We start from the raw sequence: 20,823 nt of genomic DNA, 5'->3' as shown, positions 1-20,823 counted from the left end.
TGTATACCAAGTAGACTTATATATATAGTATAAGTCAATAGCAACTTGCTATTGACTTATACTATATATATACTTGGTATACTCATCCTATTAATTATTTATATGAGGTGCTCATGACGAGTAGGCTCGTCTTAAGGCGTTTAATATCGATATATAAGATTGCCTCGCTGTTTTTGGAAGCACTCTGGTTGCTAGGCAGGGTTGCTAAGGCCTCGTCTGTACTGCATCTGCACGATCAACCACATTAGCTTCTGTTTAGCCACGGCCTTTGCACACTCTTTTCTCGGAAACTACGGCGCTGTTCGTGGATTCGAATAGATCGGCATTGTTCCGAGGTCATTTCAAATTATCTGATGAGTGTGATTGGAACATTGGCGTTTTCTAGAGCAAGGATGGACTTTAGCTCGCTAGAATTGACTATTGCTTTAGCCTTCAGGATGGCATCCAAAACCGTGTGCGTCATAGTCGAATTGCTTCTCATCACGTGGCAACCAAGCACCCCAGGTGGAACTCATTGTGTTAAAATAAGAGCTGGTTGCAAAAGGGGTGAAGTGGCCCTTTAACACATCCCATCCATAGGACGTCTGGAAACGTCATAGGGAATCCAATCGACGGATGCATAGGACCCCCCCCCCCCCCCCCCCCCACATGGAAATATAAATTGCATAAGCTATATAGAGACATACATTTATTATTTATCCACATATATTAACCTGAATATGGCATATACAGTATATGCAGCATGGGCTATATTCTGCATATACTATAATAATAACATAATAATATGTTCATATATTTAAAATAAAACCATAGCACCACCATTAGCCTTTTCATGCCGCGCACCCCCTACAAGGTGCTCGTGCACCACAGGGGGGAACCACGGTGTTAAAGGACTACATCACTATTTTTCAACCTGTCTTCACATCGTCTGTCGGGTGGAAAACTTATATCCCAAACTGTTACTGTTCAGGATTCAAATAAAAAAATAGCCAGAGTAGCAGATGTACAAGCTCAAAATGGATCTTGAGAATCTGTTTAAAATGGCTGAAGTGCTCCTTTGAGTCAAAGTAGAAATACCACAATATGTGTATAAAATAATACTACCCGCATTCACAATTTTACTTGCGTTAAAAAGCACAAACGTGTTGGCATAAATATAATAGTAGGCCTACAAACATTTTTCAAACCTTTTTGAAAATAGCAGATAGCCTATATACTGTACAAGCTCGTAGATTAGGAGTGTTGTGAGAATGTGGAAGTATAAAATTGGGCTTAACTGGTAATTGTATGTTTTGTATCAATATCTGTACATCTACAAAGTATCTATATTAACTCAAGATGTCAAATTAGCATGGTGTAAGAACTGCATTATTTACAATCGGCAAGTATACAATGCCAGAGGAAATGTACTTAGTTAGTTGCTTTACTTTTTTGAGATCTATACAGTGTCTACTGTAGGTGTGGGCTCTTAGGCTATATGCGAGCGTTTTAGCCACATCTAAGGAAAACTTCCTCCCTGCACCGTGCCTTTGGAATTAATTACTCCGTGGTCAGCGCGGCATGACTGACCATAGTTTATGAGTAAGTTTTAATTACCGAAGCAATTAGAGTGCTCAAAGTAAGTAAATTAATCAAATTAATTATAGTATCGCAGCTGGCCCTTAATGTCATGCATAAAATGCCTGCTCCATTTTTTTCTTTTTCTCCTGTGCAGAAAACAAGGATCCTAAGCAGAAGGTGCAGGCTCTGAAGAACTTGGTCACACAGCTCCCCAAACCCAACCGAGACACCATGGTAGTCCTCTTCAGCCACCTACAGAAGTAAGTTCATCCTGATCGAGCTCTCATTGTTACATATCAGCAGGGGTGGCAAAAAGTACTCACATTTTTGAGGGGTGCTACCAAGCTAGCAAAGATCCGCCGACCCCAGCCTGGGGCTGTTGTATCAGGGGCGTTACTCCGCTGTCGTATGGCTATATCGGTGCTACGCTGTCCTCACGACAGAGAGGTCTCGCTCAGTGGAATGGGGGTGAAGACAGGTTCCTGTCCAACTCCTACATGTCCAGCTTTGATGGTCTGTGTAAACACAAACATTGAAGACAAAAGTGAGGACGCAAATTGTGATTGGTCGGAATGATGATGATAAGAGCACCCCTCACTTCACACACGGGTGTGATTTCTTTTTTATCAATACTGCAATGTAGAACTACTCTGTTCCAAGTAAAAGTACTCATTATGCACTGTCCCATTTCACGTTTTCAAATTCAAAAATAGCATACAAGTGATGTGACACATTGTGAGCTTGTAGATCGTCTATTTTCAAATGGCCAAAATGTATATTGTGCTGAAGTGGTTGTTGTATGTTTTGTAATAAAAATCTAAATCTAAAAAGAAACTAGTAACTAAAGTTTTCAAATAAATGTAATGGAGTAAAAGTACAACATTTGGATCCAAGACGTAGTGGACGGAATGGAAAATTGAAATACTTAATACACCTCAAAATTAGTAAATGTACTTAGTTACTATTGCAATGGCTAGCTAAGCTAGCATGTCACACTGACTATGCTAGCATATGCACACGCATACACATGTGCACGTACGCGTGCACACGCACACACATTATATCGTCGCTGTCGGGCGGAAAACTCCCATGACCCAAATCTTAACTTTTCAGGAATTGGGGAATTTTTTTTTAAACCTGTGTTCCAATCAAGCCAAAGTAGTTATTATTTAGTCACAAGCTCTTGAGCCAGAAGGCAAAGCTCTCTGTCTACCGAGCAATCTTCGTTCCCACTCTTACTTGTCATAAAGTGTGGGTCATGACACAAAGAATAAGGTTGTGAATACAAGCGTCCGAAATGAGTTTTCTCCGACGGGGGGCTGGCATTTCCCTTAGAGATAGGGTGAGAAGTTCAGTCACGCGAGAGAGACTCGGAGTAGAGTCGCTGCTTCTTCGCCTGGAAAGGACCAGCTTAGGTGGTTCAGGCATCTGGTTAGGATGCCTCTCGGGCGTCTCCCTAGGGAGGTCATCGAGGCACATTCCACTGGGAGGAGACCCTTGGGCAGACCTTGGAATGCTTCGGGATCCCCCAGGAGGAAGTTACTAATGTAAATGTTGCTCTGGAGAGGGAAGTCTGGAGCTCTCTGGTGGAGCTGTTGCCCCCGCGACCCGACTACGGATAAGCGGTTGAAGATGGATGGATGAATGGAAACTCTTGTTAGCTGTTTTCAACAGTAAAAACAGCCCATCCCATCGCAACGTGTCATCATGATCCTGTGGGAATGGCCAGTTTCACTACTTTAGCACGACGCTCTCGAACAAAAGTAGGGCATTCGTTTACGGAAAAAGGAAAAAAGAGGGAAAAACTGGAATAAGGTTTTTATAAGCAGTGGTGGATAAAGTACTCAGTTCTTTTTTACTTAAGTAAAACTATCAATACTGCAATGTAGAAATACAAGTAAAAGTACGGAATTCAAAATATACTTGAGTAAAAGTACAAAAGTAGCCTATTGGTATCAAAATGTACTTCAAAATACGTAGAAATGCAGGGAAAATGAATGCGTAGAAATCCCCCGTTTCAAGTTTTAAAATGTACACAAATCCTTAAAAAAATAGCTGATCTACATTCTACAAGCTCACAGTATAATACTTGTAGTGGATTAAAAGTACTATTTTTGCCTCTGAACTGTAGTGGAACAGAAGTAAAAGTATTGACAATTAGAAATACACAAGTAAAGCAAAAAAAAAAAAAAAACCTCAAAAGTGTACTTAAATACCGTACTTGACTACATAATGTACTTAGTTACTTTACACCACTGCTTACAGGCAGTTAAATAAAGTAAGCCCTGAGTCAGGTCTGCTGTGTGCAGCTGTCTATCCAGCGCTCTGCGAGGCAGATTGACAGAGAGGTCAGACCAGGGGTGTATGGGAGCTGGGTGGAGGGGGAGGGGGGAGTGGGGGGGAGTGTAGAGGTCGCTCGCTCTCCTGCCCTTCCTCCTGCACTCTCCAGGTCTCCTGTGAGAGCCCAGGCGAGGCGAGGCGAGCTGACCTCACTGCTTTGCGTGCAGCAGCGCAGTTCGACTGGCTCCTGTCCACTCTAGCCTTGTCCTGGCCAGGCTAAAGAGGGGCCATATGGCTAAACCCACATCCCTGGAGAGGTGTTCCATCCCCATCCCTAGCTCTCTCCGCCATATTTACCAGCCTGCGCAGGAGGCCAACTGACTCATTTTAGATTTATGAGCCCCTCCCTAACTGGAACATACCCCTTGGCTGGGACGGGAGAATGTGTTTGTCTGTTTGCTTTCGCATGCCAGGTTCCTCAATTAGTGCAAAGCTCCCTATTCATATTCCTGTAGAATCGCCCTCAGAGAACGGCTGCCAGGGGCGGCATCTCTCTCTCTCTCTCTCTCTCTCTCTCTCTCTGCCTGCTCCTTTTCAAGACCATCAGCTCGCTTTCTCTCTCTTAAACACACACACACATGCAATGATTTAAAGTTGTCTCTGTTACTTTTCAGGATTCTAATTCAAAAATAGCAAAAGTAGCAGATCCGTGAGGCAGATCCGCAACATTCTGCGTTTTGAGCTTGTGGATCTGCTACTTTAGATGGTTTAGTCTAACACTTAAAAAAAATAGAATATGGAGATAGCTAATGTATTCGGCCACAGACCCCCATATGAGCCGCATACAAGACTTGTGTTGTTAAAATGTTATATTAGAAACATCCCACATCCCAAATACCCCACTCTGAGAATCAATCACACCTATTGAAAGAAAGAAAATCGTATGGTATTTGACAGTCAATTTAACAGAAACATTAAATCTCCTCCTGCAGTATCATCCATACTATGGGTCAGCCCTTCCCAAGCATTCCTCATGCAGCCGGGATTCCTTTGAAGAGGGCCGTGAGCGCGCATGACGACACGCCGAACAACACCGCCCGCAAAACGGCCCGCCGCCGACGGGCCGCGTGTACAGTCGTATGTACTGTACACCCGAGTCTCACTGCATGCCATTGTTTTTGAAAGTTCACACGCTTTCACTATAACGCGAGGAGGGATTGCGGGGACAGGGCTAAATCCCCGCCAGTGCCTCCAAGTCTGTCGCCCGGCCGCAAAATCGCTCCCCCCCCGGCCCCCCCACCCTCCTCCTGCCTCCGCTTTCGCCGTGCAAATAATCAACCCAGAGACGTCTCATGTGACAGGAGGAACGACAGGCGAACGGGCCCCTGGGGAAGGCAGGGGGCCAGGGACTGCCCCCCCACCCCGACACACCCACACCTACTGATGTGGCTGGGCATTTATTCACTTAGTATGTCTCTTTCTCCCTCTTTCTCTCTCTCTCCCCCTTGATCCTGATTTATACTTCGCCGCATGACGTGCTGCGCTGCCAGAAAAATAGCAGATCTACACGCTCACAGCGCGTGCACGTCTCTGTGCTCTCAGCGATGTGAGCTTGCAGCTCTATGCGTGCATGCGACTCCATCACATGGCGAAGTATAAATTTGGCATTACACTTTCTCTCTCTCTCGCATACCGCATCACCACCACCCCCCACCTCCCCAATTTTTTTTCTCTCTCCCCTTTTTTCTTTCTCTACCCTCTGTTCCTCACTCTCACACGCTGGATACATAGCCCTGTGCCTAATCTAAATTGCACACTCGACCACAATAAATGAGTATCATGTGTGATTTTTTTATTTTTTTATTTACCGTACATACTTATTTGCCCTCTCTCTCTCTCTCTCTCTCTCTCTCCCTCCCTCCCTCCCTCTCTCTCTCTCTCTCTCTCTCTCTGCCTCGAGAACAGGCAGTGTAGCATAGCAGAGAGGGGATGCAGTTTAGCTTTGCTTTTTTTCTCCTACCCCCGGGGACAGAGAGTAGGGGGCACTGGGGGCTTTTTTACCCCTGGGAGAGAGGGGAGGGGGCATTGGGGGGAAATAATAACACTTCCTCCAAGCCTATCAGTTGACCATGGGTCTTATCAGAGATGTCGGATGAGATTACAAGATTGCACTTTTGGAGTGTGTGAGAGTGTATAGTTTAGTGTGCGCGTGTGTGTGTCAGTACACACACACACGCGCACACTAAACTATACACTCTCACACAGTACTTCTATTTCTATGCAGGTATAGTAGAATTGGAAGAAATAAGGACCAACAATCCTGGTCCTCAGAAAAAGAAATGTCTATGGTTATATGATCTGTGCAGGCGTTACGATGACAATTAGGAAAAGGTTCAGGTTGGGTTTATAGGGTTAGATATTTAGAGGTTCGATTTAGGGTTTGGGCTTACGTTTAGAGTTTGCTCATTTCAATACCGTCCTAATATTTTGATGTCCTCACAAGTATAATAGTATGTGCGTGCGTGTGTGCGCGCGTGTGTGTATCCTCGTCGTCTGCCACATGAAGTGAGGTTTACCCCGAATCGTGTGTGCGTGCGCGCGCGTGTTTTGTTTTTTTCCTCGGGTTCGGCTGAGGGTTTTTTATTTCGGTCCTGGCTGGGGCCGGGCCTTTAGCAATGTACTGTAGGAGTCTATGAAGTTTTCGAACTCCTTTGTTGTGGCTTCGTCCCTCTGCCTGTGTGGAACCGGCGTTCCTCCCTCCCCACCCTACCCCCGTCCATGGGGTCTGGCTTCAATATGGAGCTGTGTACTCGCATTGTGATGATGTGGTCAAGGAAACCAGAATCTTCTGAAGTGTACCTTCACTTAGCCGTTCTATTTCTTTCCCCTCTTTTTGTGGGTGTTTTTGTCACTGCTGTTCATGGTTGCCATTTACCACAAGGGTTTTTAGAACATCCAACTGGGCTCTGTTTTCCGTCTCCACTCCTCCGCTGACCTTAGGAGAACGGTGGAAAACAACGCCCGCCGACGGAGCGAGCGACTGTCCCGGTTCAGCGTAGTCCCCTGAACGAACGCCGAGCAGCGGGTTACCGGAGCAGAATGGATTACATCCTTATTATTGTATTTGTGTGTGTGTGGGGTGGGGGGCCGGGGGCCTTGAAGTTCCAGAGGGTCCTCTAAATCAGAGGTTCCCAACAAATGGTGGTACTTGAGCCCCCCTCTGGTGGTACACAGAGGAGTCACCCAAAAAAGGAGAAAAAAGACAAAAGTGGAATGATTTATATTGCTACTACAGGTAGTAGTAATATAAAGTAGTAGGTACTACAGGTACAGGTCTTCTAACCAAGCAATTGGTTGAAATAGGCTATCCAGCCGTGCTGAAATGAGCATGACAGCACACCTAGCTGTTAATAGAAGATTTGAGAACGGATTAGACACGGATCACATTAGAAATATCATCAGCTGTGCTGATTAGTGATTAGACAGAGTTTTGTCAGCAGCAGCATTATTGGCTTAGGATTGGAGCAAAAAGGACAGGTATACGCTCCTGTATTTTAACATCAGTTATTATGGTGGTATACGTACAGTACATGGAGAGCCAAATGTTTTCTGTGGTGGTACTTCAGAATAAAAAGGTTGGGGAACCAATGCTCTAAATCAGTGGTTTTCAACCAGTGGTCCTTGAGGGGGTTCCAGGTGGTCCCCACCTAAATGATGGAGAGTTGGTCACCAAATGGCAAGCTATAGATCTTTAACTCTTGAGAGTGTAAATTTAAACCGCTCATTTTACACTCCCAATAGTTACATTTTTGTTAAACATCTGCATTGCTTAATTTTCAAGAAGACTACACAATTAGAGAATCTACAATTATTCTTATTTTGATCAACATTTGCCTGTTATCTCTGCATTATCTAACAGCATGGAATTGTGGATAAAATCTTATCCAATGACAACATATTCAGAGTTTGGGGTCTGAGAGGCTAATCTCATCAAATGGTGGTCCTGTACGTAACGTAGCTCAAATGCCAAATAAAAAATGGACCTTGATATGAAAAGGGTTGAAACCACTGCTCTAGGACACCTATAAGTCTGGAAATCCATTACTCCAAATGGAACCAAATGGACCCGTAAGGGTCCAAGTCAAGGAAAAGCTTAGTATAATGGAATATTATGGAGACACACAAGAGGAACACAGCGACGATATGAACCTGGCAGTCCTTGAAATGTAAAAGGTTGACAATCACTGCACTAAGACATTGCTGAGAATCACCACACTAAACTAGGACATAGTGGTCGGCAGGAAACATTTCCGCCGCCGCGAGTTGCCTCAGCGCACCACTGGGTATTTTCTAGCTCAGGTCGTGAGTATACGCCCTGTGGGTACGCGTTGAGACAGTGACACGTCCACTTTCAACCTCTTGAGCCATTACCCCCTTCTGTTGCACCCCCCCCCCCCCCCCTCCCCAACAGCCCCAGCCCCCCTAACCCTTCCTTCCATCCTTCTTAGCCCCTCCTCCCCTCTCCCCACCTCAATTTATTATCTGTCCCATGATCCTGAAGGAGGCAATGATCCTGACCCAATTAGCGCGAGCCTTCCAGGCTGAGGGGTAGGGTGGGTGGGTGGGTGGAGGGTAGGGGACGCCATCATGGTCCAGCTCCCATTTCCTGTCATGACCCCCCCCTCCCCCGCGCGCACGGAAAATGAGATGCTAATTAATTAGCATTGGCATCTTGGGTTCGCGCACGTCAGCTTCTAGTGGACTGCTATCAATGGTTCGTCAGTTCATATCAACGGAGCCCTGCGGTCACCTCCTGGGCACGCCCCGGACACTGGCCAGTGTGCACAGCACCGTGAGTCGCACACCACGCACGCACGCACACACACACCGGGCATCGCACTTTCTGCTCCTCCTCCAAAGCCTGGCACACACACACACCGAGGAGGAAAAAGTTTGGGGGGGCAGTTGCATCTCTCTGTCTGTCCCCCAGGCTAGCGTGCCGCGTGTCACACGATACAGGTCGATTGCGGGAAGTCAAAGGACAGACAATAAAAAGGCTGGACAGAAAGGAAGTTGGATATGTTGTGGGGTGGGTAGGGCGGGGGGGTGGGGGGCTGAGGAGGAGTGAGATGTGGAGGGGAATGAAAGGGAGGAGGTGGTGGAGCAACGCTATAGACGTAGAAGGAAGGAGAATCAGCAGCTGGTGTATTAACACCAACTCCCAGTCGATCACCACAGAGCCAGGGAATTAGCCAGAGAGGAGCTTAGGTGATGTATTCCTCCTGTGAATATACAGTAGAATTACTTTAATAATTGAGTCTTCTTATTTGAGATCATTAGTGAGCCATTAGGCATGGCAATCCAGACCCTTAGATCATTGTACTGTTCTAATTAAGTTAAAATGCTGATGCCAGGACAGCCATGGAAGCAGTGATATACTGTGTACAGGCATGGGGCTGAGGTTAATTGCAGACATAAATGGGAAATTATAGCGTGTACACATTCTAATCGGGTTTCACTTACGCTGCACTCAGGGACACACCCAGAAACACTTAGTCACAGAAACTCACCATATATATACTGTATAAACACACGTGTGTGCACAAGCAAACTTGTTCTGTCTCGCTCTTCTACCCACACACACACACACACACACACACACACACACACACACACACACACACACACACACACACACACACACACACACACACACACACACACACACACACACACACACACACACACACACTTACTTTTGGGAACAAAACACTCTTCTCTCAGCATTCTGCCACATTTAACTACTCAATTTAACCTGGCGAGCCTATTTTAGCATGTCATTATTGGCAAACCGCACCGACATTCGCACATGTATAAGCTCACGATGGGTTGCAGAGCTTGTAGATCAGCTATTGGTACCGTATGCCTCACGCCACCATTGTATAACAAAATATATAAGAAAATAGCGAAAGTGAATTGAGGCAGTAGTGAAAAAATCTGCTGTTTTCACTAGTTTGTTTCACCAGGCAAACGTCTTTGGGTCTTGGGCTAAAACGTGTGGGAACCACTGACATACTATAGGGGCTGTTTTAAACCAGTGGTTCTCAAAGTGGGGTCAGGGGACGTTGTGGGGGTTCTTGAAAATACAGAAAGTGTATGCAGTTTGCAAGTTTTGGTCAACTACTAGTGCCAGGGGGCAGTTTGCGAGTCAGGGCTGCCAACTCTCACCCAGGGTGTGAGGGACATGCAAATTACCTCGACAACACTCTCCCTCCCTCTGTCTCCTTTCTTATACAGAGACTCCCGGCTAATTGGAAACTGCACATATTTTTACAAAATGCATTCAGTTAATTGCTGGTCTCTCTGCAGCGATAGAGACACATCTGTTGAATGTTGCAGCTACACTTTTTTTTTTTTTTTACTTTCAGCAGTTGTCAGACATTCCCAACACGGGTCTGCATCCAAAGAAACATCCGCGACAATTACCATGAAAGGAATCTTAATTACAACTCTTCCATATACTGACAGTAAATTAATGATCGTCACCTGTTATTGTTTTTCATTATCTGCACGTACAGTGTAATTGAGGACATTTGTTTGGAGAACAGGAATTTATTCTGGGGCTCTGATGGAACAGGCTCCTTTTAAAAGATGCGTTTTATAAAATGCTTTCCAGTTTTAGTTTAGAGAGTGTTTGTTAAATACATGATTGTGTGTGCATGTTGTGTAGCCTACTGTATGCGTTGACATTTGTATGCATGATGCACAATATGTATTAATAACTTTCACTTTCCCAGGAGCTTCTTCAACAATAAGACTAACAGTATGACAGTATAGCATACACTGCTTGTTCAATTTGAGACAAATTACTTAATCACTTAAGCCCTATGAAGTAAAAAAACTAAAATAGACGCTCTACAGCTCACAATGTGTCGCAACAGTTAGCCTGTTTTACAAAGAATAGAGGGTTTAAGTGGATAAATCCAACAAGGGCCCATGATAATATCGGAATTAGCAATTAAGGCAGGCAAGGTAAATGCATATAATGCTTCATAAGCATTATATGCCATTCAAAACAACTTTGACTATTTTATGGATGCAAAAATGTTACACACACACACACACACACACACACCTCTCATTCGAAGCTGCTTCAGTGCTTTGGCACCCTCAAGCCCCGAGAGCTGTGCTACTGCTATATTCTACACTGCTGCTGTTTAGAGTACTGTACCTCCATATCTCCTGCATGAACCCAAGCCAGATTTATTGATTTTCCCAAAAAAAGAATCTTCTTTTTTATAACGATATATATATATGTTTTTAATTTCTGGTGTCTGACAGTCAAAAAACCAACACAGAGCAGCAGACTGCAGCAGAGCATGTATTTAAGGAGACTGTATTGTGATAATAAAACTCTGTAATTGTGCTTTTTAAGCAGCGCTGATAATTGGGGTGGCAGTGAATCGACATCCTGCAATGTAACCAACACCCACCTGGAAACCGAGCTCCCCCCAAAAAAATCTGGATACAATTACAACTTTCTTTCCCCCCCAGAACCATTTCTACCAATTATTCAGCGTTCATGCATCTTTAACGGCTGATATATGCAGAGTCGCTGCACCTGAAACTAGCCGATCTACAAGCTCAGAACGCAATGCGTTCACAACACATTCTAAGCTTGTAGATCGGCTATTTGCGACGCGTTGCGCCGGCACGCCGACCGCGTATAAATCAACCATTATTTCCAGCTTTGGCGGGCACCACGCGGCACATGCATATTTCATGATCTAATGACGGAATGAAAATGCCATTACAGCAAACAATAACGCAATGCGTTACTGCTCGCTCGCCGCTCCGGTAGTGGTCCTTTATCACCGATTGACTTCCATACGCCATTAGCCCACTTTAGTGTGTGTTGTGGGCATTATTACTTCTGCGCAAGGTCCCCGTTTTGACGTGGGGCAGATTAAAGGCATATTTCAAGGAAAATTTCATTTCTTAGCTCAAAAAGTGAGATGAGGATAATTATTCATAATGACTGTGTCAGTGTGGATGATCATCAGTGCTTTTGTTCCCGCTAATGAGGTTAAGGAATATGCATGGCACGCACATACACGAGGCCATATTCTAATGACATATGGCAGGGCAAGATGTTGGCCATCACATGCAATTAACCAATTGCACATGCAATTAACCTGCCGTCCGTATTTTGGGGGGAAATTTACAAAGAAAACAAAAACTTAATTCAACATTTTTCTAAATTGCTCAATTAATTTCCTTCCAAAATATTGAAAAGAGCCGATCCATACAGTACCGTACAAGCTTGTGATGTGTGCGTTGTGAACTTGTCGATTGGCAATGTTCTCTATTTGTCGTACAGCAAACTACCGTACATCCTGATCTATTAGGACAGGAAATACAGTGCAACATCATCATATGGAGTGTTTCCTGCTATACTTTTTGGTACATTGTCCCATAAGATAATGTGGCTTGAAATAAGCCTCCAGTATAAAGCACATATTGTATGCGGGGGAGGACAATTGAAGCGTCACAAACCATTCTTCAACAGCACACATGTGTGTTGCATCTAAATAACAATTTAGGGCTCGGAGATTTTACGGGGGCGCATTACTTTATTTTTTTTCTCGACCCCCCCTGCTTTGCGTTGTATGACACGTAAGCCATAGATAACATCACTCAGGCTCTCCCAGAAATACCACGCTTCAGACGCCAGAGTGTGGTGGTTGGTGGAGACGAAGAACCAACGAATGAACACGCTCTGGCAGGCTGACAATACCTTTTGGATGCAATTATGCTGCCGAGAGGGGCCCTGTGTGTGCGTGCGCGTGTGTGTATGTGCAGGATCCTTTTTTTGGGCAAAGGAGGGACGCGATCCCACCTCAGAACGCTCCGTCAAGAGCCCACTGACAGCTTGGAGATGGGCCCTCAGCCACAGTCCTTCCATCCTGTTCCAGGCCTCACTCCATAACGGGCCCAGAAGCCTGTGGGCTGCCTCCCTCCGTGGAGATAGGCTCTCCTCAACCCCCCCGCCCCCCCAAGCCCAGCCTGGCCTGCCTCTGACCACCAGCCAAGCCTCAGCGTGGGGAGAATGCAGAACTCTCCTGTTGTTACTGCCTGGACTGCCTGCTTCGGCTCCTTCCTCCATCACTTCCTCCACTCCCCAAATGGACCCAGTGCAGACCTAACGTCCTCACATAACTCCCTTCCAATATTTTCGATAATAGTAGATTTGAATGCTTGCAAAAAAGCATATGGTATACTGTATCTACAAACTCATACCATGCACGTGTTTGTTAATGGGCTATAATGCCTCTAATGATGTTCCCAAAATAGGTATGCCAGGGTTAATTAAAGTGGTTAAGCTCAGCCTTTTTTTTAATGGAACACCTTCTCGAAGAATTGCAAAGAGGGAGGGAGGTTCAAACCCGACAACGTGCATGACCCCCCCCCCCCCCCCAGCTGGGGTTAAACACACTATATTTATGCTTGCTACCTTTCGTGCGCCGGCTGCTCCCGACCGCAGAATGTGGAGTCTCTCGTTCAAGTCGGTATACGCGGAATGGATGTTAAGTTGTCACACCGAGCCAAGCATTTGCTGGTTTCCCTTGCCTTTCCAGGCTCTCGGCGCTAAAACCTCGTTCCACATTACTTTTAGAACTTTCCCCCAATTGAGTCGATGGATGTTCTGCATTGCGCGCGCGCGCGCGCGCGCGCGCGCGCACGCACGCACGCACGCACGCACGCACGCACGCACGCACGCACGCACGCACGCACGCACGCACGCACGCACGCACGCACGCACGCACGCACGCACGCACGCACGCACGCACGCACGCACGCACGCACGCACGCACGCACGCACGCACGCACGCACGCACGCACGCACGCACGCACGCACGCACGCACGCACACACACACACACACACACACACACACACACACACACACACACACACACACACACACACACACACACACACACACACACACACACACACACACACACACACACACACACACACACACACACACACACACACACACACACACACACACACACACACACACACACACACACACACACAGCTCCTGCTGAAAGCGTGGTGTGGAGACTGGAGTGGTTTGGGTTGTGGCTCCCAACCTGGGCTGGATCTTTAGTACCTAAAGCTTGGTTCACTAAATGACATACCAGTGTTGCCAGTATTGAAACGAGATACCATTTCGACAGGGGCCATTTAAGGGTAAAAAAAAGACAGGAATAATAGAAGTGCGTGTTGTTCGTAGCGGGAGTCGTTTCTCTCGCCAAAAGGGCAAGGACCTCTGAGGACGTAAGAAGTAAATAGCCTTGGAAACCAACGGATGTGGCCCGTATAGGCCAGGACTCAGGAGCATATATCCTGTTTCTGTAGCGTACAGATACATTACGTGATTACGATGTACAAGTACACCCCCTGGACTATAATATGCCACAGGGATTTACCCTCCATGCTGAGTGCCAAGCAGGGAGGCATTCACTGGGTCCCATTTTATAGTCTTTGGTATGACCTCCCAATCTCAGGGCGGACACTCTTAACCACAAGGCCACTGAGCTGACCTCTACTCTACCCACAAACTGACCGAACCTTAGTTGGGTTAGCATTAAGTCTGCAACTGTATTATCATGTAGCATTAATACATTGATTGCACGATTAGGTACAATGCAGAAATCCTCCACACAAACCTCATTTTTTCCCCACGCTTTATACTTTGTAAAACAATTCACCTTTAACTTTTACTGTCGTACTGTATGTCATATATGTCATACGAGACTTTCGTTTATAGATGACTACTTTTCTTTCCATCAACCAACCATGAAGCCTTGAATTGACATAGATTCCAATAATCCAATAGTTGATGACGCAGGAGCAGTAGGAAGCCAAGGCAAAACACACACACACACACACACACACACACACACACACACACACACACACACACACACACACACACACACACACACACACACACACACACACACACACACACATGATGCGTTACATAATTATAGTTTTGCTTTCCTATTAACTTAACAAACAAATAGTGGAATATTGGCTCAGGAATGTGACAAAAGAGAAAACAAAGAAAATCTCCATGGATTCAAGGCTTCATGGTGTGTAATTGATAGATAAATAGTTATGTGTATAGCATAGCATAGCATAGCAATAGCAATAGCAATAGCAATAGTATAGTAATAGTATAAGTAATAGTAATAGTAATAGTATAGTATAGTATAGTATCGTATAGTACATCCCATAATCCACGATTAATTCTGTGTAATAATGTTATTATATATTCTTTTCTTTGTCAAGAGTCCTGTCCTGCTCGAGGAAGAACCTGATGTCCACGCAGGGCCTGAGCATCGTGTTCGGCCCGACGCTGATGTGGCCCGAGCTGTCCGACTGCGGGAACTTGGCGCTCAACATGGCCTTCCAGAACCAGATAGTGGAGCTAATACTCATCAACAGCCAAGAGGTCTTCAGCCTGGACAAGTAAAGCCCCATGGGCATACTGTACTGTACACCATGGGCATACTGTACAGTACAGGGACATACTGTACACCATGGTGCTGTAGGCCCATGGGCATACTGTACACATACTGTATACCGTCGTGCTGCAGCCCCATGGGCCTACTGTACACCCCATGGGCATACTGTACACCGTACACAGTATGCCCCATGTACAACAGGGGTGGGCACACTTTTTTAAATTGAGAGCTACTTTCAAAATGACCAGCTCAACAAGATCTACCCACCGAAACAATATACCATTGCTGAAGATTGTTTAAATATGTACCTGAGGAATAGCGGAATAGCGGAGCTGGCGTTACATATAGCTAAGATAAATGCACTTGGAAGTGCATGGGAGAAATGTAGGGTTTTTTGTATTTAATTTGTAATGCTACCAAAGTTTTTGTGCACAGCAATACTCTTGAAAACTAAATATTGCATTGTGGGTTTGAGCTGACAGGCTCTTTTGATGTCACTCAATCAAGGTAGGCTACCTTAATTCAAGTGGCCAAAATATATATATATATTATTTTTTATATATATTTAAACTAAATATTCCTTTGTGATCACAATCTACCTTTTGGGCACCCCTGCTGTACACATACTGTACACCATCGTGCTGCAGAGCATGAATAGGCTCCGTCTAGCAGCCATACTGGAGCCTCTTCCTTACTGACTTCACAGGTGATCACAATGATACTAATGAAGGCTCTGTTCCATTTAGTGGCGCACAGTGGTTCTCAAAGTTCTGTAATTGCAGGGACCCCCATAACTCTGTGAGCGTTCAAATGGAACCAAATGGACCATTACGGGTCTATGTGCCCGTGAGGGGCCATTTGAAACCCCCCTAAGGAACCATGAGTGTACCGCAGTTGGACCCCATTTGAGACCCACTAGTGTAGCAGAGTGTTTAACAGTGAGCCACTCAACCACCATGTATGCACAATATCATCAGCACCCTTTGACCAGAGCCTTCATTACTATCATTGGTAAGACCTGTGAAGAAAGTAAGGAGGAGGTCCAGTATCTGTCCCACCCTGCACTTCCAAGTTGTTCACCAAAACGTGAAGGATTTGGCAAAGACTGAAGATCCTAGATGAGAAATAGCTTACCCAAGTAGGCTACTGCACATTTACAAACCACTCAAGCCATATTTTTATACTTGGTTGTACGATGGTGTTTTGTGGTGAAAATATAAACTTGTAGATCTGCTATTTCGGCCAAATGTTGACAGGGTTAAAGTGGCAAATACCCACGTTACCAGTTTCTCAGCATTTAAGGAACGAGAAGTTAGATGAGCTTACGAAGAAATACATTAAGTACATAAGAACTTTTTTAAAGAAAAGAAGTGTGCATGGTTCCAAAATTGCGCTTGGATTGGCTGATTTGTCGGGGGGCTGGGTAAATAATTAGTTGGATGATTATTAGCCCAAAGTTTGGAGAGGATTTATTTTTAATTCAAAAAGACACAGCCAACAGAGCAAGAATTATGGACGCAGAATGACGCAGGGTGTGTTACCACAAATGGGTGCCAGTTAGTGCACCCAGTGACCATAATGCTCCTTGTGTTTCACCAGGACCCGAGTTTGAATCTGGCTCCCGTCCCCATCATGGCAAACACATATACTGTACATGTGGGTGGGGAGGAATTAATTACATTTGGGTGAAAAAGTAGATTTAAAAAAAGAAAAGCATGTGTTGTGTAGTAAAACAAAGATTTGAATACACAACACTCAATGCAAGCCATTTGTAAGAAACATCCGGGTTGGTCACGGCGATGCCCGAATAATGATTCTGAAACCGCAATGTATTGCTCAACCATGTGCTTGATTTTCTTTTATATAACTGGCATTTCTCAACTTTGATTAATGGTTGTTTCTGCTTTATACGGTAAGTCTGCGTTTGCTCTTTGGAAAAGTCCTGATGCTAGGTTGACAGTGCTCTCTCTCTGTGTGCCAAGCTGAACGTCATGACAGAGGATCAGAGATTATTTCGTATAACAAGCCTTCATCAATAAATATTGGCATTGTACAATATCTCTCTTTAAAACCCATGTCAAACTCTTGTCACGTCTGCTCCTGTTATTATTAAACCCATTAAAACCTGAGTCCAATCCTTACAAATGTCTTCTGAATCCTAACTGAAAAATATATATCAGTAGTGCTCAACTTTTTCATGTAAACACATACATAATTTTGGGGGTCCTTTACAACACGCTTTCACAATAAAATGTCCTCGCGAAGCAGTGGAGAGAGATAGACTAAACTGCCTCTTACGCAAACAAAAATCAAAACACTGAGTATACAGTGCATGCAGGGAATATTAAAAAGCTCAAGTTAAACAGAACCCTGCTAGTAGTTATAAAAGCCATATGGATCTTGCCTTATTATGTCTTATGCCTAATCCTATTAGGCCTTTATTTTTTTGTAAAACTTTTTCCCCCTTTTTTAGAGTGTTATTACTGCTACATTGACACGTAGTGACCTTGTAGATCGGCTATTATTTTTCACTATTTTAAAAAAGAAAAAAAGGCCTGATCATATTAGGCATAAGGGATGATGCGGCGCACAAGATACGACCAAAAGACTCACAGCGCACAGTGACTATAGGTGCCGGAGAGGGGGTCATTTGGGTCTGAATGTTTGGGTAATGTCTGGTCTATTTATTTATTTGTTTTTCCCAACCGGCTCTGGTGGTCTCTCTAGCACCGTTCCCTCTCGTCGCAATGACCATTCTGGCTATATAGCCTATACCCTACGTGCAGTAACTGCAGTTGCTCTATAGTCTCAACTCTCGATATCAAATATTGTCCGACCACTTTTTACGTCCAGACGGACGACGGTGCTACTGACAGTGTGACTGCATGTAAATCAGAGGTGTTGGTTCTCTAAGAATGACAGAGTCAGACATAATGTGTACTGATCCGGCAGGAGGACATTCAGTTGCCATGGCAGACGGTACAACAGTTATGAAACACATGCAGGACAGATACGTCGCAGTAAACATGTACAATGACATCAGGTAAAGGAGTATTGCGGGTGGGCGCGTGTATTCTGCATCGTTCCAGAGTAGACTCCATCCGTCTAGTAATAATAAGTAAGAGTAAACGGGTCACCCAAACATGACTCATTCTCTATGAGTTAGAGATTCTTCTGTTCTTGTCGCATTCCTAAGCCAATAAGTTGATGACCGGTGGAGTGACTCAAAGAATCGTAGGAGATTCAAAGAATCGTAGGAGACTCAAAGAATCGTAGGAGACTCAAAGAATCGTAGGACACTCAAAGAATCGTAGGAGACTCAAAGAATCGTAAGAGACTCAAAGAATCGGAGGAGAATCAAAGAATCGTAAGAGACTCAAAGAATCGTAGGAGACTCAAAGAATCGTAAGAGACTCAAAGAATCGTAGGAGACTGAAAGAATCGTAGGAGTCTCAAAGAATCGTAAGAGACTCAAAGAATCGTAAGAGACTCAAAGAATCGTAAGAGACTCAAAGAATCGTAGGAGACTCAAAGAATCGTAGGAGACTCAAAGAATCGTAAGAGACTCAAAGAATCGGAGGAGAATCAAAAGTCCCCTTGAACTTTGGTTCTAGAACTGGTTCCATTCTTTATTTGCATGTTCTATAGACAGGTACAATACATACAATAGTCCAAGTCCAAAGTGTACTTGAGAGAGTGAGAGAGAGAGAGAGAGCGAGAGAGAGAGAGGGAGGGAGGGAGACAGACATACATGGGAGCAGAAAACAATGTTGGTAAAAACAGATTAAAAAAATCTAATTATCCAATTAGAGTTGATCATTAAAAGCGGCCACAATGGCTGTGTGGATCTAAGGAGTTGTGTCTGTAGACTGTGTGTGCTCCAGGGTAAACATGGCAAATGCAATGACGTTTCCATTACGTCAACATTTAGATGAAAATTAATTACCCATCACCCAAGAATTAATCCACTTAATCTGTGAAGAATATTTGTATTGATTGCCTTATGCCTTAATTACAAAACCTCTGCCAGTTTATTAAACAAAACTAAAAAAAAAACTAAAAAAAACTTGGCCAACTAGAGTATGAGGTAATTAAATCTACACGCTGGTACAAATTAATGTGTTTGCACTGATACTGTACTTTAGAGTACAACACTGTACACGAGTACAATACAGACTGTAGTACTTACTGTACTGTACACATGCAGTACAGTACACACACACCATGGCTGCCGGGCAGAAACCTCTCCATCTTTTTCGTAAATGAACTACTACAGCTAGTGTCACACAAAAGTATAGCAGATCCATAATCTTGAAACGCGGTGCAAAGCAACACGTCTAGGACCTCAGATTAATAGATATTTGCTATTTTTGAATTTGAATCCTGAAAAGTAACAGTTTTGGACATAATGAGGTTTCCACCCCGACAGAGATGATGTACAGTACAAAAAATACCATGAAATGGTGTACAGTAGATGTACAGTACAGTACAGTACCATGAAATCTTGAAATGCCCTGGAACGTGAAGTGGGACACATGCTGCTAAAATTATGTTACTAGTTCATTCAAATGAATATTACTATTAGTCACACTTTCAAACTGCTGGAACATGAATTAAATTCTTCATGAATCATAAATGTATACTGTACACGATAATGACAATTACATTTGTTTTCATAAAATACCTCATGACCCACATGGCACATGTTTGCCTACACCATTTTCATCGTCACCTGCTGTGACATCAAAATAAATAAGAACGAACGGTTCTCGAGTTACGTGGATTACACACAGATGTACAGACAGACAGAGACTTGGTGCATAGATAGATAGATAGATAGATAGATAGATAGATACTGTACATTAACCACTTCAGCCCTGTATACATTTCGGCCAATTGAAAATGGCCGATCTACGAGCAATGTACTGTATCTTTTCAGATGGGGGTCTACTCTGCGGCCTAACACACAACATCACACCTGGGGGTCCCTGACATGAAAAGGTTTGAGAAAAACTGGGGTAGATCATAATGGCACCCTCTACTGGTTGGCAGAGCTTGGTGGAGGCTAGGGCATTGTCTCACTCACGCACGCACGCACGCACGCACGCACGCACGCACGCACGCACGCACGCACGCACGCACATTATTACTATACTTTTGTGAGGACATCAGTGTTCTTTTTTTTCACTAAAGCCCACTAAAAATAGCAGATGTGTACAACAGCACATCTACAATGCACCGCATTGTGAGCTTGTAGATTTGCTATTTTGGGTGATGTGCAACACCACCAGCACACAAAACAACCAAGTATAAAGCAGACATTACTCTAGCCACAAAACCCTAAAGCTAACCTCTGAATGCACTAACCCCAACCTGAATGTTTTCCTAATTGTAAGCCTGGCTCTTCCAAAAATCTTCTTTAACCATAAAACAAACCA

At 44.4% G+C, this 20,823-nt stretch overlaps 1 protein-coding gene across 1 annotated transcript in view; it reads left to right on the top strand.

Moving 5' to 3' along the window:
* The window catches only part of arhgap15 (Rho GTPase activating protein 15), a 78,664-nt gene extending 61,156 nt beyond the window's left edge, over positions 1-17,508 (top strand). The window contains exons 12-13 of the mRNA XM_079518026.1: positions 1,715-1,820; positions 15,210-17,508. Of these exons, the coding sequence (XP_079374152.1) occupies positions 1,715-1,820; positions 15,210-15,393 (290 nt within the window). The 3' untranslated portion in view covers positions 15,394-17,508. The remainder of the gene's footprint in view (positions 1-1,714; positions 1,821-15,209) is intronic.
* Positions 17,509-20,823: the final 3,315 nt, after the last annotated feature.

The sequence above is a fragment of the Electrona antarctica genome (genome assembly GCF_951216825.1).
Source record: "Electrona antarctica genome assembly, chromosome: 13".
In the NCBI taxonomy this organism is placed as follows: domain Eukaryota; kingdom Metazoa; phylum Chordata; class Actinopteri; order Myctophiformes; family Myctophidae; genus Electrona; species Electrona antarctica.
The sequence above is the reverse complement of the archived record's forward strand: the minus strand, read 5'-3'. Positions and strand labels throughout refer to the sequence as shown.